The sequence below is a fragment of the Ambystoma mexicanum genome, chromosome 13 (genome assembly GCF_040938575.1).
Source record: "Ambystoma mexicanum isolate Mex_15411 chromosome 13, UKY_AmexF1_1, whole genome shotgun sequence".
NCBI lineage: Eukaryota > Metazoa > Chordata > Amphibia > Caudata > Ambystomatidae > Ambystoma > Ambystoma mexicanum.
Window position 1 is genome coordinate 476,328,584 of NC_090938.1, and position 19,979 is coordinate 476,348,562.

The window sequence follows — 19,979 nt, forward strand, 5'->3', positions numbered from 1 at the left end:
TCCACACTCCCTTCCTCAATATTACTTTAATTGGCGTAACATTATAGTCTACTTAATCTTTAAGAATCGGGATTTTTTTGCATAGTGCACTATATAAAATTAATACATTTTAGGGCCTCTTAATTTTGAGGCAGTGAAACGAAGTGATTTGCACAGCATCTCGGAATATGGTCACGTGGTGAAGCTAGTTTTGCATGTAGCCAAAGTCACCACGGTTATAGCCTTCTTTACGGTAACGTGCAACGTTGTGTGCGTGGTTGCCTTTCAGAATCTGAATTTGCTGTCTGTGTTCAATAACGGCGACTTTGGGACCAGGAGATACATGGGTGGTTAAGCAGCGATATTGGGACAAAGACACCAAAACGAAGAGAGGGCGCTAAAAGGGGAGGAAAGTGATAGAGCGGAGCAAGGAGGCACATATATACAGGAAACAGAAAGACAGACACAGAGACCAGTATAGTGACAGAGACAAAGACAGGCAAGACAAAGAGGGAGGCAGGGGGGCAGTGGCACACAAAAGAGAAACAGAGGCAGACACAGAGAGAGTAAGAGAGAGACAGAGAAAGATAGAGAGCCAGAGATAAAAAGAGACATGGAGAGAGAGACAGACAGAGACAGGCAGAAAAGGAGAAAGAGTGGGAGGAATATTTTGCAAAAGAGAGAAAGTAGAGGGACAATCTGTTTCAATTGTTTGTCTTTCAGCTTGTCAGTAAATCACTAATATGATAACTGTCGTTCAATACTCCAGACCAGACAAGACACACATTATAGAACAGGAAAACCAAACAGTGATTTCTGAAATTACGTCAGCCAATACTTCTTTCTTATCCCCTTAGAATTTTTCTGAGCATGCTCCCGTTCCATAAATTGTATCTAGTCTGTGACATTATAGAAGGACAGTCAGACGCAACCTGGTATCTGCCCTGTGACCCCATGGAGCAACCCAGGCAAAACTGCCACGTCCATAAGCAACTTCCGACATGTACGGCTTCTTCTATCTCATCTGTGGTGCGCAGCTGGAGCCCTCAGGCACAAAGGTTGGAAATGGTCTAGGCTTCCCACTGACACCCCCACTCCCCCCTGCTCCCACTTAGGGAGGCTTGCTTACAAAACCAAAAAGTGATGGATGGAAAAGCTTGAGCCCACACTTCTTCAGCACTGGACATTCTGCTGGGTAGCATCACATGCCTTTTTTAAGCTGCAAATAGTGTTGGCTGAAGCGCTTTTTGGTTTACACCTTATGCAGTACTGTCTATCACGTATCGAATTGCTTTACAGACAGATCACAGGTCCCATATCAGCAGTTTCCAAAGTCCTCACTGTTTTCCACAGAAAGGTTAAAAAATGCTTCCACCTCCTTCAACTAATAAGATGGACCCTCCCGTAACTCAATTTCCCGCACAAAACCCTTGTGATCATTTCTATCAAGAATAGACTGCACAAACAGACTCTGCCTAGGAATGGCCTCTGTCTAGCCTCAGCATTTGCCTCGGCACACCCTCCACCCTGGAGGCTTGCACTTACCATACATTGCACTTCACTAGTTGCTCACCCACGAGCTACCTGGCACCTATCCCATTTCCCCCTCCCTCCTGCACTTGCACGTTCCGAACCCTCACAAGGCATAGTAGGTTCATCCCCCCACACTGTCTTTAATATTTTTATGTATTTTAATGCTTCCCATCCCCATATCCCCTCCCTGTTGCCCTGAGGGTGCTTTGAAACAGAATTAACCTGGACAAGCGCCTAACAAGTGAATAATAAATAAATAAATAGGAATGCCTGGACGCCTCACTAAAAAGAACAATGCATCCAAAATACTGCATTAAGACTACTCCTGATACCAAATACAAGAGAGCACATCCCCCCCAACCCTGAGAAATCGTCACTTGTTACCAACAAAGAAATGTATCAACTTCAAAGCCCTCGGCATTGCCCATCCATAAATCACTACACGGACCAGGAAACACATTCCTCCAGGCAAAAATCACTTGATACCAACCCAGAAGAACTAGCACACAACTCCAAACAGATCAAGACACAATGAGAAAACTAAATTTGGAGGAACCACCTTCTCCTATTTGATAACAAAACTATGGAACTCGATCCCGAAGGAAATCAAAACGACGGAAGATCATCTAACTTTTTTGAAAAGGGTTCAAAACCTGGTTATTCAACTCGCTGAGATAAAAAACGGACCAATAACTACACAACAACCTTCCTCACGAGCAGAGCCCTCCAACCATATACAATGCCCAAACCTCATACACAAAAAGGCTCTGAAACTGCAACCCAGAATAAATGAACTGTGAAATAATTTGCCACAAAAAGAAACAATAGCACAGCGGCACAATACCCAGATACCACAAAAGAAACGCTAACCATTTCCCTCCTCTATTTGATACTCCCACACTTCACACTTACTATGCACGCACAGACGGACTAGCGAAACAACTTGCTAAAACACTCAAACCGCACAACGCTCTCTAACCAAATCACAAACCCAATAACCTCTGACACCAAACACCACAGACTCTGGATGCCGCCCATCCAGAAACAATAATAAGCCAGTGCGCAGGAAAAAGCACATCCAGAAAGCTCTCGTGCACAGAACTCCTGGTTCTAAATTCACCAACAGATGAGCACAACTCCTATCCTATCTCTCGCTGCCCCAAAATTACCAACCCACCCCATTTTACAGAGCCACAAGAGCATGGAAATGGCAGCGGTGTGTGCTATGAATCAACTTAATATAACATGCATAAAACAGGCTCTTCTATGCTAAGCCCATGCTAAATTTTACAAGCAGGTTACAAATATACAGCAGCGTCTGTCCTCAGTTGTCACATCGCTTTACAGGCCGGTTACTCATTCATACAGCGCGGTCCCTTCCCAGACCTCACATCGCTTTACAGACAAGGTACAACATTCACACTCTCCCCAGACCACACACACCACTTTACGGGAAGGTTATCCGTATATATAGCATGCACACCATCCCCAGACCACACACACCACTTTACGGGAAGGTTATCCGTATATATAGCATGCACACCATCCCCAGACCACACACACCACTTTACGGGAAGATTATCCGTATATATAGCATGCACACCATCCCCAGACCACACACACCACTTTACGGGAAGGTTATTCGTATATATAGCATGCACACCATCCCCAGACCACACACACCACTTTACGGGAAGGTTATCCGTATATATAGCATGCACATCATCCCCAGACCACACACACCACTTTACGGGAAGGTTATCCGTATATATAGCATGCACACCATCCCCAGACCACACACACCACTTTACGGGAAGGTTATCCGTATATATAGCATGCACACCATCCCCAGACCACACACACCACTTTACGGGAAGGTTATCCGTATATATAGCATGCACACCATCCCCAGACCACACACACCACTTTACGGGAAGGTTATCCGTATATATAGCTCCATCTATCCTAAGAGCTCGAGGCACCTAGGCAGGTTACAGTACACAGCTTTATCTCAGCAGCTAAAATAAACATCGGGTAAGCAGGAGCCAAAATCAGCTTCGGAGTATTAGGCATCCCCCAGTGAGCAGGAGCTACCTATGGGCAGTGACTAGTAAATGGAGAATGAACTGGGTCATCGTCTGCGCAGATCCAGCGTCCACGTGAGATGCGCAATATCACTTTTCTGTTCATTATGTGCGGCCTGTTATGCTTGAAATGCCTGCATAGAGGCCACCCAACACCTGGCATGGATAGCATTTCTCCGTGTGCACACAGCACACCAGGTCACTCGCCAAAGGCTAGTGGTGACGGGGACGTGTTGCTCTTACACATCTAACAGTGAATGTCAGCTAGTTATGTTTGTGTGACAAGGACTGCGTTTACTGCTGGCAAGGATCTATTTGCGAGTTGGAAACGTTTTGCCAGTATGAAAAATGGATAGTTGGCAGGTTTTTGTCAGTTACAATACTAGCCCCCATAAGCCACCAGGGCTGGGAGCGCTGCTTTCCATGTCACTTGTTTCTGCTAAAAACCAGACCATGGTTTTGGGAGCGCCTTTCTCTATATGTATCACCCTGCCCCCAAACTACCATTCCTGGACTTTCCTCATTGGTTCTTTTGTTTACACTGGCTCGGCATTTATGGCTCAGACACGTATTAATTGTGGATTCTGAATGTGCCTTCTGCACAGAACCTTGTTATTACCAAGCATCATTGGCTTGTCCTTTGAGATATTGCCAAAAGAAGCTGCCAAACCATTGGCCCCACTGACCAAATCAAAAGTGGCGGCAAATCAACTGAAATCCCCAAGAGGGAGTCAATTGCCACGCAAAACTCCCCTCCCAGATATTTTAAGAAGTTGACTTTACCGGTTGTGTCACAGTATCTTGTTCCGAGAACAATTACTACTGGGTATTTTCTGGAGTCAAAGAGAATGTTTAGGACTGGTTAGAGACTTTGCTCCCTTGCAGACCTAATGCATAGCAACCGTGAATGGACTATCAGTCACAGGCCATAAAATCCTTCTGATTGGTCCGCTGTACCATAGCATTTTTCCCTGGATGGAGGTAGGGCATTACGCCACTGTGGACATCCTTAAGCGCAAAGAGAGCCTCCAGTTAAGGACAATGAAGGAGTGAGGCAGGAAGGCAGTTGTTTCTACTTATTTTTATTTTGGGACAGGATCCATCCCTGGAAGCACAAAGGAGCCGGCATGCTCAGAAGTTAACAGGGTGCACAGAGATGGAGCAATTGCTTGCGCCTCGGGAAAAAGGCATATGGGAAAGCAACAGCCTGCCCTTGCATCCCCCACTACACAAAGACCCTCCGGCTCAGTCGCGATTCTGAGATGGCCATCCTGCATGAGACCACAAGCCACCAGAGACGCCTTTTGCCTTGATCATCTGCACCAACCAATCAACCTTTATTTCAGCAGAGACCGCCATAAAAGATTCGCATATTAGATTAAAATATACCTTCAGTAAATTGAATACATGCCGAAAAACCTTGAGGATACCCAGTTCAACAGATTAAAATTTGATAAAAGTTAAAAGAAAAAGAAAATACGGATATACACCTTATGAGCACGACATAGAAGCATTAAAAAATCCAGGGGCAGTAAAGTGCTAACAGTGCATATTTGCAACTGCAAATAATCATCCTTCTTGCCAAGAAAAAGGAAAGGATAGAATAAAAACACTAAATAACATACTTATTTGACAGAGCCAACCCTAGGAAAGTGCCAAAGCGCAGATATGTGGTCACAGATGGCTGCAGTTCATCGGGTCGCCAAACGGCCCGTTCTTCTCTTAGCTACCCGTCTTTCAGAAATGTTCACATCATCCGTCCTACCATAGGGGTACCCACCATCAGCCGGTAGAAAAGACCAATGCGGCACGAAACCCTTATTTCCAAGTAAGGGAATAAGTGTGGTATCTCTCATATCGGCATAACCCGGGCAGAAAACGATGAAGCAAATCTTGTTCGGTTCACCACATAGGGGGCAAGAAATATCAGGAGTTGTGCCCAACCACCTAGAAGTTACTGCATTAATGGGTAGACCGTTAACCTTGCTCGATTACCAATTGACCTTTCATAAATATGATCTGATCAGGGAAGGTGCTGCTGAACCGAAATTGATGCGAAGAATCCATGCCTACGATTGGCAGATTTAACCAATTCTGAGGTTGCTCGTGCAGCTTTCAAACTAAGTTGGAGTTGCTTTATGACACAAATCACCATCAAAGATGTTAAAAAATGATTAGGCATAAAGTGCTCTAGTGAGTTGATGCTAAAAATACTTTCCTTAATGTATTTGATCCAGGGTATAGTCAGTGCAGATCTAATATTTAACAAAGCAGAGATTAAGAATTTGGTCAAAGTTGCTTGTGGATTGTTTCATATTCTCAACCAGTGCAAGACAGGTTTCAACCGCACATCATCATCTGTAAAATTAACCCAAGTTCTTGGTGCACAGCCAAATTGGGGGCCTAAACATGTTTAAGCCTTTTTCAGTAGACTAAAGATCTGACAAAGGGTAACCCAATAATTCACCACCGACTTTCTAAACATTTTCATTGACTGCTGACTGCACCTCCCAGAGAAACGAAAGACCTCAACAATTGCCAGTTTCATTTTAATGTTAAGTTTATCCAAATGACTCACACCCGATAGGCTGCTATTGAAGCGAATGGCCAAATAATCAGACTCTTGTACCACGGGTATGGTGGATGCATCGCAGCCGGGTTTAGGGGGTTTGATTCACTTCCAGTCGGTGACAAACAAAAACCACAGATTTGGATGCATTAACCTCCAAGTCAAGTTTGTTCATAAAATGTGTGAATTCATCCAATAATATCTGAAGCACCCTGGGGGGTCGTGCAATCAGGACTGTGTCATCCGCGTAAACAAGGGAAAGAATCTTTTTCCTCCAATTTTCAGGATCTCTGTCCCCAGGTCAGTTAAAGCCTTCTGGAGGTCATTTATGCATAGGGAAAAGAGCAGGAGTGCTAAAACGTAGCCTTGCCTTACCCCAGTGGCTATGTGGAAATACGTGGCACAGTGTCCTATCCAGACAAGCCCGCGCGCCCTCTTGAATATTCTCCAGCATTAGTGCACAGGAGATAAGTGCCGGTCAGTTGGAACAGGCTCTTATCGTCCCAATTTTCAAAAAAGGTGCATGAGATAACCGTGCCTCTTACAGGCAAATATCACTTTTTAGATACACAATTTAAAATCTTTGGAAGAGTGCTTTTGGGGGGGAAAAAAGAGCGCTTGGTGAAACAAAGCAATATCCTCTCAGAAATTCAGCTGGGGTTTAGGCCAGGGACACTCTAACAGGCTCCAAATGTATATCTAATTACAGGTAACTCTGTATTTCCCAGACGTCTGCACCAATGTGTTGTTGTTTGATGTCCTAGGCTCAGTGAAGGAGCCACATCCACATACTAATATAGAAACATGCTTGAAGTTTCTTGTCCTCCTGTGTAGGGCGCATAGTCTGGAATGTAGGGGTGGACTGCTTCTTTCGGGGACAGGGGCTAGGCTGATTTGCTTATGAGGTCCCTTTCCTAAGGCCACAGAGCTGTCCATCCATCACTTTTGGAGTCGATAACCCAGGTCTAAGATAGCTCAGACATTCAAGGCACCTGCTCTTGAACTCGAAGGCACTGGGATTACAGGGTCCAACACCAATAAGAAAGCGCAATATGCCTTCTGCAAGCACCTTTGATTATCCTGCAGGTCCCAGGTCGCTATCCCACCAGAGCAGTCTTGACCTATCATCCTAAATTGTGTGGTCTTTGGAAAATCTGTGTCTCCCATTGTCTGTGTTTAGCCAAATGGCATGCTGAAGAGCGAATTCTTCCCTCTCATTGGCCCGGTGTCCTTATAACCGAACATTGGAGGCACCCTTGAAACCGGACAGCTAGAGCGGTCAACAAAAACAGAACAAGACCTGCAGCCAGCTGGGCATTTCCTCGTTTGGAGGAGGCCCAGGTCGACTGCCTGCCCCGCTCCCAGATGTGAACTAGAGAACACACTGTCAGCTTCCCCACTTGGCCAAGCTGTTTGATGCTGGTCAAACCCCTACCTCTCACTTAAGCAAACTGCATTATCTCGGGCAAATCGCTTTACGTTGGAAGCTCTTTCAACAAACGGACATAGGCTGGTAAGCAAAGTGAAATCTGACACATCTCGCTGGACCGACCAAGTACACAATCCCTTATGGCGAAACACATGTCACACTTGTAATAAGTATGCTACCTACTTTTCTATAGACAGTATTGCAAAACAATACAGAAAATCCATCTTCATGTCCAGCAAACACTTTTCAGTATATAAACATCACGCCTGTTGGCTTTGCCAGTGCTTGATAGCGTCCTTCTCGACTGCGGTGACAGTGACCGTGCAGGTTTGCCTTCTGATTCTAAAAGAATAGTGCAGATTCGTCCTCTGAACACTCCGGCGCAGCGCTTTTGATATTAATGACGTAGAGGGCTGCTGGGGACCGTATCTGACCACATGATCACCAGAATCTGCTTGAGAAGAAGAGGACTACGATGACGTTGTCAATGAGAACAGTGCAAGAGGTTTTAGTGTTTTAAAGCTAGGAATCTCGTGATTTTGAGGGATATACAATGTTGCCACTTATCGTAAACAAATTGCCTGTTATTTTGGCCAAATTGGCAACGCTCACCACTTACTTCTTTGCCCAAAATTCCAGGCCTGTTGTATGGTGCCAGTTGACCTGCAGAGTCAAGGTGCATCCAGGTAGCTGTTGGTGTCAAGTCAACCAGGCTCTCCTTACCCACAGGTAGGAGCTCCAAAGAGCCCAGCTATTTCGACCCTTTCTTCTGCCCTCCGACGCTTTATGGGCACGGGGGTTACACATTGTACAGCACCCTATACCCTAGATCACTGGCACTCTACACACAATGCCCAGGGAACTGTTAATCACCCAAAAAGTGACGCCGAACCTCCCCTCCTCCGCCTCTCTGCTGTCTCGGTGGTAAAATGATACCTTGAAGTATCAGCACACTGTTACACGTCTAGGGCCCCGGACCTTGCAGCAATACACATGAGAGTGCACCGAAATGGCGTAGCTTAAGCGGCGTCGCAGCGTAAAAGGCGTGAACGTGCATGAGTCACTGTTCGGTTCATCATTCATCGCTGACCTGGTCATCGCCATGGCTCTTTTCTGATCTCTGGAGCCTATGAAGACCCACAGAGCCATGAGAGGGACGCACTCCACCCTCGGGTAATCCAAGCCCCTTACTATATGGATTTTATAGAGTCAACACTTAGGTCCCACGCGCAAAACACGCTGTGTGTCACAGATGTGTGGGTGATCCCTGCTATGCCCGGCATTCTAGGTCCCAGAAGCGGTGGCATTACTGGCCAAGGCTATGGAAATGTGTGCCCTTGTTGACGGTCCCAAATGGCCATTGCAAACCTCCCGGTAGGTAATATCTACTGCTATTCGCACTTGAATCGCCCTTTACAGAGGTGGGATCATTGCTTAATCAATAGCTACTTAAATCACAAATAAAGCAATATTTGCAGGCAAATCAATATGGGATCAATCGACAATTATCTACATTTCAAGACGACACACTCAGTGGCTTTGGTTGGAATGCCCTTTTCTTTGGTGTGGGGTTTCAGGTTAAGCGATACTCACGGTGATGTTTTTAGGGTCGAAGGCCGGCTCCTTGGGGGGTTCAGGTGCAGCAGGTGCCGGGGCGGGGGCCGGGGCTGCCTTGGTGGCCTCCTTCTTCGGCTCGATCTTCTTGGGGGGCATGGTGGCACCGGGAGACTGTGGGATTGACCCCCTGCAGGAGAAATGAAGTAGAACATACCGGAGTGAATAGCTACAAGGAAGACAGGGGCGCTTAGTAAGCGGAGAAAAGGAGGAGCCGCGAGAACGGAGGTGGGCTCAGTGGGTTGAAAAATCAGACGCAAAGAGTAACCAGGTGCTCGGATAAAAGGAGTGGTCGAGACAGCGAGGAGAGAAAGATGGACTTAGAGTAGCGGATGAAATAATGAGCGGGGAGTAATCCTTAAGGGCTCAAGTGATCAAAATCCTGCAACAAGAAGTCGCGCCCGCTAAAAGGGGATAAACAGGGAAACAACGAAATGCTTCATGGATGGAGAAAAGTCAGAGCAAATGGTGGAGAGACCGAATACTGATGTGAAGAAAAGAAGGGACGGGTGAAAATAGGATATATAAGAACTCATTGGTGGATGCAGAAAAAATAAGGAGCACAGACGTGCGTGGAGAAAATGCGGCGCAGGGAGTACCCAGGTGAGTGGGGAAATTGTGATTGCTTGGTGTAGGAAAAGCGTAAAGACGGATAGCGGTGATTGTAGAAAGGATGCGCGGAAAGTACCTGAGGTGAGAGGAGAAAAGGCGGAGCAGCAAGCGGCGAGGTGACAGGGACAGAAGGGGACGCAAACTCCCTCCCTATATACCTCTGACCGGGTCTCCTGGGGGTGGGTCTGCAGTAGGAATAACTCCTGCTTACTATAAAAGGAAGCGGCCCGGCGTGGGAGGGGTGCTCGGCAGAGGAGGAGGGGGTCCTAACAATTGTCCTTTGTCATGAGGTCTGATAGGATGGGTAAGGCGGGGGGGGGCAGGCTAGGCACAAAATGCCCTCCTACAGCCAGGTCTCAACTGGAGGGATGAGGCGCGCAGTCCATATTTTGGTGACAATAGCAAAACGCCCGGGGAAAAAAGAGGCAGCATTCTTAATAATACAGTAGGACGCAGGCCGAGTGCAGCGCCTGAAAAACATAAGCTTGGATAATAAAAAGAGGAAGCCCAGAAACAAAGGGAGCCGGGCTGAAGCGAGGGGGGTTGTGTGGTGGAGGGGGGCTTTTTATAGAGCGGCCTCACCAGGAGATTATTCCTCTGGTGTGGAATGTCTTGATGGGGGGCTCGCCGCCGCGCTGCACCCCACCCTCCCCCGCCCACTCCTCCCGGAGGCGGTCCAGGGCCAGAGCAGCGCTCCTGGGCTGGCGGTGCGGCTCTAGCGGCTCTAGCCCGCAGCTGTGCCGGGCCGGGAGGGGCCGGACGCGGGTCCCCACTAACCTGCCTAGGCTTAAAGCAGCTGTTCCCAGCAAGCTCTGCCGGGGGAGCTCTATGGCTACGCACGAGGGTGGGAGCTCTCCGTGCTGGAAGGGAAGGGGGGCACGTGCAGAGGGGATGACGTCAGGGCTCCCACAGCTGCCAGCAAGTGCAAAACTGCGTGTAATTGCCTCAAGCGGACGGTTCCATGATGTCACTTTTCGGGCTACTGTCAGTCACCGCGGGATTCGCATGCATCCCGAGAGCAGTGCGCTGCGCGAGCACGCTGCGTTTCCGGCAGGCACGCGACATCCCCTTCCTGCGACACGCGACATCCCGGCGACTCTAACCAAAGACCTGCTCGCCGCCTCCCTGCAATTCCCTCCTGCATCCTACACATTCCCATTGAAATCTACTCCGCCACACCCCGAGCAAGTGAGGAGAATTGCTCCCCCAACATCCTGGTGGTTGGCTGGTGACACTCTTATTCGATATTGGTACCCATGGTCGTCCACCTTTCCCCCTTGTTTCTGAACTTCATTTTAAACCCCTTCACATGCCACCATATATCTGAAACCAAGGCGTTGATAACCTTAATTCTTGAAAATGTAGATTTGTCTCCATGATGTCTTCTTTCTTATGTGAAGTTTGTTTTTAGGACTGCAGTATAACTGCATGAGTACAATACTATAATGCAATATTATTTCATATCTCGCATGCCACAAGTTGACATTTCTACATCCTGAAATTAAACCTCTCTCAATTAAAAATGTTTCAGTTTTACATATTTCTTCATCAGTGATTGTGGACGTGCACTCAGAAGAACCATCAACCCAGGGACGCCATTTCACAAAAATGCCAGCGGTAGCGGAATTGACATCACACGACCCTTGACCCCCCAGATGACATCACAGGAAGTTATGTAATTTGACCGCGCCCCCAAGTGACATCACAGAAAGTGCTGGCAAATGACCTTCAGATTTTTTAGATGCATCTAGTGCCAGTGTTTCCAGGTGCTCTCATTTCAGCCAGATATAAGAACTGAAGCACAGGGGAGGCGTGATTTGTCCACGATTACACTTTTGGGGAATGCCCTTTTCCAGATTCCACGTGGTGTCTATATGTAAAACATACAATGCAGTATTTCTAACAGGGTAACCGAAATCTGTAATGCAGGCTACAGCTAGTGCATGAAACATCTATAGATCAATGGACAAAGAAGTACGTGTTATATGTGACGTTGCTGTGTTAAATAAGCCAAAAAGGCACTGATCTTGGGAAGCGTGCGCTGCTGTTTAACCAGGAGAAAAATGCTGCTCGAGCAAGGCCTGAAAATGAAATAATTGCCCATTATTTAGTATCAACAAAATTCCCTGGTTATAAATGTATATATGATTCACCTACCACTACGATAGAAGAAACCTATTAGACTGGTCTGAGTGCACAGAGGGGAGTGCACCTGATAATGTTATCTTTGCTGGAGTATAATGCCTGGCAAAGCTTCTTTAAATATACCCAAGACCCCCCATAGTTTTTATGATCTAAGGGTAATGCTGGGTGCCAGAGGACTTTAAAAAAAAATACCATTTAATGTAATATCCTTGCTGCACACATAAATTCATAGCAACACACAGTTATTTAAAATGGAAAACACCCACAAGTTGCTTCTCACCCGGGGACTCAGTGGCAGACTTCAAGGAGTGCACTGCACACTACCCCTTTGTCAGACCCAGTGGTGCACAATGGTGTAGCACAAAATGTGGCAGCTACCCTGCGAGCCACGCTGTGGGCACCACCACATGTGCAGAATGTCCACGATGATTATGCCGCTGCAGGGGCATGCACTGCTGCAAGTGAAAGAAGTAAATATGTTTTTCAATCAAAGCTTACAACTTTAACGTATCAGAGAGAATGGGGCCAGTGCCTGGTCCACAAATATACCAGCCACCAGTGGTGGCTGGTGAGTTATTTTTTTGGAGGGTGTAAATATTGGTCTCAAGTATGTGATTGCGACCGAGCATAGCCAGGGAGCTCAAACTAAACAAAATGGGTTTGGCAGGGGGTGGGGAGGGATTCTTTTCCCTCCCCAGAGTAAATGGTAAATGTTTTGAATAATGGGTTAAAGGGTACATTACAAACCACACTTTCTGGGAAAATGTGGGTAAAAGGCCAACAATGTGGGTAAAAGGAAAGGCCAACAAACAGTTTTGTAGGGTGTAGGGTAAGTCATGAAAACATTTACAATAGATGCAAGTCGCCAAAAGTGCACAGGTTATTTCCCAATGCATTATCATGCCGGTCCCTGCAATATATGCCAGTATAAAAAACATTTGTATGCTGGCTGTTTCCATACATTTTTATGCTGGCTCCACCAACATATGCTAGTATTCCCATATAAGACCATACATATGTTCGTTTTAAGACGTTTTTCTATAGTGTCATTACTGGCACTTGGCACAAAACTGTCTCTGCCAATATATGCCAGTACTCCATGTAAGTACATATTCCTGTTAGTTTGGCCATTAAAAGTGATATGTCCCAATGGGAAAACCTGTCCAAACTGGTTCCAATGTGAGCCAGTCTAGACCCATAAGAACACTTATCATGCTTGGTTCATCATAGATGCTCAGTTAATAAAATGTCATGCTACAGTGAAGAATATAGAGGCCGCTATGCCAAAACATCAGTCTAGCGAGGTAACACTACTTATCATGCTTGCTTTTTAAAAGATGCCGAGTAATGCATGTCATGTCACAGTAAGCAATGGCTAGACTGGCTGCACCAAAATACCAGTCTAGCCAGGGAATGGAACACATGAACTTGCCTTTGCCCAAAAATACCAGTAAAACATTCAAAGTCGACAAAGGATGTGGCAAAAATGCTCCAGTGATCCCCAGTCTCCCAGGGCCTTATACACCCATGCATTCCCTTTCAGCCAATGGTCACTCAGCTATACATCTCCTCTCACACTCGCTCACACTGGATTCACCACACGGGCACACACCAAACCCCACCCACAACATTCAAACACACTACCACATGTATGCTCATTCACCCATCAGTCACTCACTCACACCTTCTCTTACATCAACTCATTGCATTCTCTACACAGTCACACACCAACCCATCCAGAACATTCAAAAACTCACATCACATCTCTTCTCATTCAACCACCAGTCACTCACACCTTCTCTTACATCCACTCATTGCATTCTCTACGCAGGCACACAGCCACCCACTCAGAACATTCAAAAACACACAACTCATCACTTCTCATTCACCCACCAGTCACTCACAGCTATTACATCCACTCATTGCATTCTCTACACAGTCACACACCCACCCACCCAGAACATTCAAAAACATACATCACATCACTTCTCATTCACCCACCATTCACATACATACATACATCTGACACGCACTTCACACATGCAAAACACACATCATATTACAAAAAAAGCCTTATTACCTTTTTCTTGCCGCTTTGGTCTGTCCTTCCAGGCCCCATAGGCTCCTTCATGCTGCTCACAAACAGGAACCAGGAAGCTCCTGCGAGAGCTTCCTGGTTCCTGTATGTGAGTTGCAAGGAAGCCGAGGGAGAAGGGGTTGGAGCTTAACTTGGCATGTACATGTTATTATTTGTTTTCAGCAACTGTTTTTTTTTAATTAAGTTGGGGTCACAAGGGAATACCAGCGGTTGCAAATGTAGACCCCAGGTGTCGCAGTTGTGACCCTTGGCGACACCCAAATGACGTCCCTGCATCAACCAACATAATACAAAATACAGTCCTCATCCGGGCAGAATAACGTCCCCTTTCCTATCTGATTAACTTATCCCGTCTTTTAAACTCGATCACTTAAGATCCTTCTCCAACAACTTGGCCAAAAAAACAATAACTGTGATCGAGAGACTTAGCTTTTTCCCATTGAATATGATAGCCCACCAATCAGGTGCCAACCATGAGTGTTGCCCTATGTATTTGTCCGTTTGTGAGCTTCTTGTTTCCGCTAGAGTACTACAGTCCACCAAAAGATGCCTAATCGACTTAATTGTTTCTGGGTCTTTACAAAAACGGCAACATCCGGCTCTGGGGCCCAAAACATCCTGTGTGGGCAATACATTAAAATGCATCTGCATGAATAGCCTCCTAAACTTCTTGTCGGGTATTTATGCGAATATGATGCAAAATGATTCAATTCCCTTACTTCTTTCTCAAAGTTGTTAAACACTTTAAAGGTTATGCATCAATCGTAACTCTTAATCCAATCCAACCTCCAGATTTTTGTTTTTGTCTCCTCAGGGATTAGATTTAGCCCAGCTTTGTCACAGCTTCTCTCAGCCTCTCCTGACATTTCCTCTCTCCATTTCCTTAAATGGTTAGTTTCACCACTCTTTAGGGACTCAACTAGAATACCAAACAAGAATGAGTCATCTGCCAACAAGCACTTTCTATAAAGGTTTAGATGTTTCCATCTCGCCAAGATTTGTGGAGGCAAAAGCCCCAACTCATACCTGAACATTTGGTTAGGGAAGCTTCTTGGAAGTCCCCAGACCTTTATTTCCAATATATTCCTTCCAATCTATTCCAGTGTATAGGTCTAACTGAAATGAGCAGGCCAGTCCCATGGGTGATTATAGGGACTACTTTTAGTTTATAATGTTGAACTTTATTTCCAAAAATCTTTTCAAAATAAGTAGCCCTTGTGAAGCTAATGACTCCATCCTTGTTCGTAATAGGTCAGCCCAAACAGTTTAATTTAGCTCGTGTTGAAACTATAACCCAAATATCCATAAACATTGACTCTAGCCATTGTTGTACATAAGATATTTCAGGATAGCCTTTCTATGTTCTTTTTGTTTTTCTTATGTGCTATTAGCATAATATTTGATTTATTAATGTTTATCTTTAGATGGTTGCGCTGCGTGCATCCTTGGAACGCCTTCAGGGCTCTTTGTAATCCGATTGGGGTTTGATCTAAAACCACCAAATTATCGGCGTAGAATAACCACTGGATTGGGTGGCCATTAATCCTTGGTGGAAAGGCCCTTGCCACAGCCATGTCCACCTTTAGATCTGACACCAACAGGTTGAACAGGGCTTGGGGAAGGATGCAACCTTTTTTGAGGCCTCTATTGGTTGGAATTTGTCTCAAAAGTTTTCCCTGTTCTGTTTGTTTAATCAAAAATATATTGATGTATCACTGTACAATTGAGTAATTATCTCTAACAGGTCCCAATGGCACCCAATTCTTTTTTTTGTTGAAAATTTGGTTTTATTGAAATTTTACATTTATGACATAATTCAAAAAATAATGCAAACATCTATATGTATCAAAGTGAGGTCACAACTCCCTCCCCACCTCCCACACCCACCCCCCTAATACCACGCCATGGTTTAATGGTAGATAACAACAACGGAGTCCAGCACATCGTCTGAGGATACATTGCGAGCATAGGGTTGCTTCCGAGAGCGAAACGGTGCTCAAGAAAATAAGGTTCAACATATAAGAGTCACATGTCTTGTAACAATCGATCTCCTCCGACTCCAAAGGGGTTGCCCCAATCGTGTTGTTCCCATCAGGAGAGCCACCTGAGATGGTTACTCATGCCTCAGGCTGTTTTCCCGTATTTGTCAAAAAATGGCAGCCATAGGGCCTCGATGTTAGATTTGGATTCATCGATCAGGTGGGTCAAGTACTCCATGTCGTAGATTGCTCGTGTTTTCGCTACCCACTCCCCCTTCCCTGGAGGTCGGGGTGTTTTCCATTTCTGGTGCCAGCAGCATCTAGCCGCGACTAGCATGACCTGCAACATGTGGTCGTGTTTTACCTTGGGGCCCCCTTCGACCTCAATACCGAACAACACCAGCCAGGGGGACAGAGTTCTCGCCAATCCGTCCACTCCCCTTATCCATGACAGGACCTCACTCCAATAGGTTTGTGCCACCTGGCACTTCCACCACATATGGACATAGTCTCCCTTTTCAACATGGCATTTCCAGCAGTGGGGGTCGTAGCCTTTTCTCATTTCGGCTATCCTTTGTGGGGGGTAGTGCCATCTGTGTATCAACTTCAGGGCCTGGTGGCGGTATTGGGATGTAGTTGTGGAGCGGTGTGCCTACCTACAGATCTTGGTCCATCTCTTTTCCATTATAGGGGTGCCCAGGTCCTTCCCCCATTGTACTTTGTAAGATGGGGGGTCCTGTGGGGTAGAGAACAGCAAGAAGCTATAAAGCCGCGATATCACCCCCTTGGTGCCTTTGTACGTTATGAGATATTTCTCAAAATCGGTTAGGTCCCGCCTAAGTGTGTCTCCCCATCTGCTCTCGGTAAGGGCACCCTTGCGTTGTAGATATCGAAAGGGGGAGAGGTCAGGGAGGCCCAGGGCATCCTTCAAGTCACCTAGAGAAATAAACACCCCATCCACCCAGAGCTGTCCGGCCCTACAGAGGCCCACCTCTTACCTTTGCTGGAAGGCCAGTGGTTCGTTGATCCCTTCCCAAAGTGGTGGGGCAAGGTGAGGGCCACGTTGTGAGCCATCTCAGGTAACCCCCTTCCTTCCAAATGGACCACAGCACTCCCAACACTGGGTGTTTCAGAACCCTTCTTGGGATAGAGGTCTTGGGGACCCATAGCCATTCGTCCAATGTGACTGGCGAGAAGAGTGTGTTATCTAACGTTGCCCATTTTTTTCTTTGGGCCAGTCATCAGGTGGTCAACAAGGACGCGCAGTTGTGATGCCTTATTGTAGGTGTCAAGATCGGGAAAGCCCACCCCACCCTCATCTTTGGGTCTTGTGAGAGTGTCGTAAGCAAATCTATGGGATTTACCGGCCCATAGATAACGGCAAAGGGCCTGTTTGATCTCCAGGAGGAATGGGTTTGGTATCTGGGTTGGCAGCATTTGAAACAGGTACAAGAATTTGGGGAGGATTACCATTTTGATGGAGTTGAGGCGAGCCATCCATGAGAGGCCGGATTTCGACCAGCTTCCCAGGTCGTGTTTGATCGACCTCCATAGGGGCGGATAGTTTACTTTGAAGAGATCCCCTAGGTCTGATGGAATTTGGATCCCCAGGTGGGAGAATCCCTCTGTACATTTACAAAACGGAAGGTTGTCGATATATTGTCTCTCGGTCTCGTTGAGCTGGCCTGCCGGGAACGCCACTGACTTATCTACATTGACCCTGTAGCCTGCCAGGGAACCATATCGCTCCAGACTGTTCAACACCTCCGGGACAGATTAGGATGGTTTAGAGAGGTACAGGAGGACATCGTCGGCAAACAGGGTTATTTTGTAATCGGTTCCCCCCCATCTTGACACCCTGGATCTGGGCGTTAGTCCTGATTGCTATGGCTCAAGGTTCCATCACCAGTGCGTATATGAGAGGGACAATGGGCATCCCTGTCTTGTGCCTCTCTTTAAAGGAAAGGACTCTGACTCTCTTCCATTGACCACCACTTTAGCGGAAGTGTGGGAGTAGAGGGCCATCATCCATCCCCGCCACCTGGGTCCCACCCCCAAGGACGATAGAACCCCCTCCATGAAGGCCCAGCTCACCCTGTCGAACGCCTTCTCCGCGTCTAGAGACAGGAGAAGGGCACCATTGGATTTCACTCCATTTGAGCTCAATATGTGCAGGGTTTTGTGCATACTATCTGCTCCTTGTCTATTTGCTACGAAGCCTACCTGATCGGGGTGGATCAGCCGGGGGAGACACCGTTCTAGCCGTGTCGCCAGGATCCTGGTAAAGATCTTGGCGTCTGTGTTCAGGAGCGAGATGGGCCTGTATGAGCCGCACTCCGCTGGATCTCTGCCCGGTTTAGGGATGACTGTGACTATGGCCTGCAGGAATGTTGGTGGAATGGTTTCTAAGGTCTTGATGTGGCTAAATAATTTGGTCTGCGGTTGGGTTAGTTCGGACTGGAATTGTTTATAGAAATCCGCTCTGTACCCGTCTTCCCCCGGGGTCTTGCCTATTTTAAGCTTTTTGATGGCCTCCTACACCTCCTCCTCCGTTATCTCCTTGTCCAGTGTCTCTCTCTCTAGGTCTGTGAGCTTAGGTAGGGGGTGGTCATCAAGATATTTTCGAATTTCCTCCAGTGATTCACCCTCTTGTTTGGTGTAGAGGGCCCAATAAAAGGCCGCGAATGATTCTGCTATATGTTCAGTTTTTATCTGGGTGTTACCCGCCCCGTCCTTGACCTTTTCTATGTGTCTGTCCGCCCTATTTTCCCTCAGTCTGTGTGCCAGAAGAGTCCCAACCCTGTCGCCCCTCTAGTAGTATCTCTGCTTCGTGTATCTCATTTTTTTAACTACCTCTCCAATCAGGATTGTATGCAGAGCCTGTCTCTTCTCTCTCATTTCACTCAGGAGGTTTTCGCGGTCTATGTTTCCCTTGGTGAGCTGTGCCCTCATGGCCCGCAGGTCTTCCCGGAGTCTGGATTCTATCAGGGCCCTCTCTCGCTTCTTGCTTGCACCCTCTGCGATGAGGAGACCCCTGAAGGTGGCCTTCGCTGCCTCCCAGACTGAGACCATTGGGACCTCCCCTGTGTCGTTCGATTGGAAGAAGGCCTTCATTTCGTTCCTAAGGAATTCCCTAAACACCTGGTCCTTCATGGGGGTATCGTTACAGCGCCACCTACGTGATTTTCACGGTAGCTTGCAAACGCCATTCCATAACGAGGAGCTCATGATCTGACCAGGTCACAGACTCGACCGTAGGGTCCCCGACCTCTCCCCCTCCGAGACCAGCAGTAAGTCAATTCTCGTGTAAGTTTGGTGAGGAGGGGAGAAGAACATGTAACCCCCCGGGGTCTGCCAGCATTTGCACCATACATCAACCCAGCAGTATTCTTGTAGGAGGTCCCTCAAAGCGAGATTATCTTTTGTGGGGGCTCTTGGTCCCGCCCCTTTGGCCGACCACCAGTCCAGATGAGGGTCTGTAATGAGATTGAAGTCTCCGCCCAGGATTGTGGCTCCCTCGGCCCACCCGTCCGTAACCCCAAAGACCCTGCGAATAAACTTGACTTGGCCGGCGTTGGGTGTGTATATATTGTGGCTAGTGTGACTCGTGCACCCTGGGCTAACCCATTGATCGCCAGGAATCTGCCTCCAAAGCTCCTCTTCGTCTCCACATCGATGAGAGGCAGCGATTTACACAAGAGGATACCCACTCCCTCCTTCTTAGAGGATTTGTGCGAAGCCCAGAAGTTTCTGCCTATCTCCTTTCCCTTAATCGTTGACTCGGCCCCCAGTTCTATAGTGGGTTTCTTGTAGGAAGACGGCAAGTAATTTCTGTTTGCGGAATAAGTTACTCGTGAGAGACCGCTTGTTCTGCGAGTTGAGACCCTTAACGTTGAGCGTACCGATCCGACCTTCAACCATGGTCGTCGCTATCCTT

The 19,979-nt window shown here is 47.0% G+C and overlaps 1 protein-coding gene and 1 long non-coding RNA gene across 2 annotated transcripts in view; one reads left to right on the plus strand and one right to left on the minus strand.

The window, feature by feature from the left end:
• Positions 1-9,320, minus strand: part of MYL4 (myosin light chain 4) — a 58,421-nt gene extending 49,101 nt beyond the window's left edge. The window contains exon 1 of the mRNA XM_069634104.1: positions 9,188-9,320. Coding sequence (XP_069490205.1) covers positions 9,188-9,307 — 120 coding nt within the window. The 5' untranslated portion in view covers positions 9,308-9,320. The remainder of the gene's footprint in view (positions 1-9,187) is intronic.
• A 15-nt stretch (positions 9,321-9,335) lies between these two features.
• The window catches only part of LOC138521345 (uncharacterized), a 51,464-nt gene continuing 40,820 nt past the window's right edge, over positions 9,336-19,979 (plus strand). Inside the window, exon 1 of the long non-coding RNA XR_011283022.1 lies at positions 9,336-9,811. This is a non-coding gene — a long non-coding RNA (uncharacterized lncRNA). The remainder of the gene's footprint in view (positions 9,812-19,979) is intronic.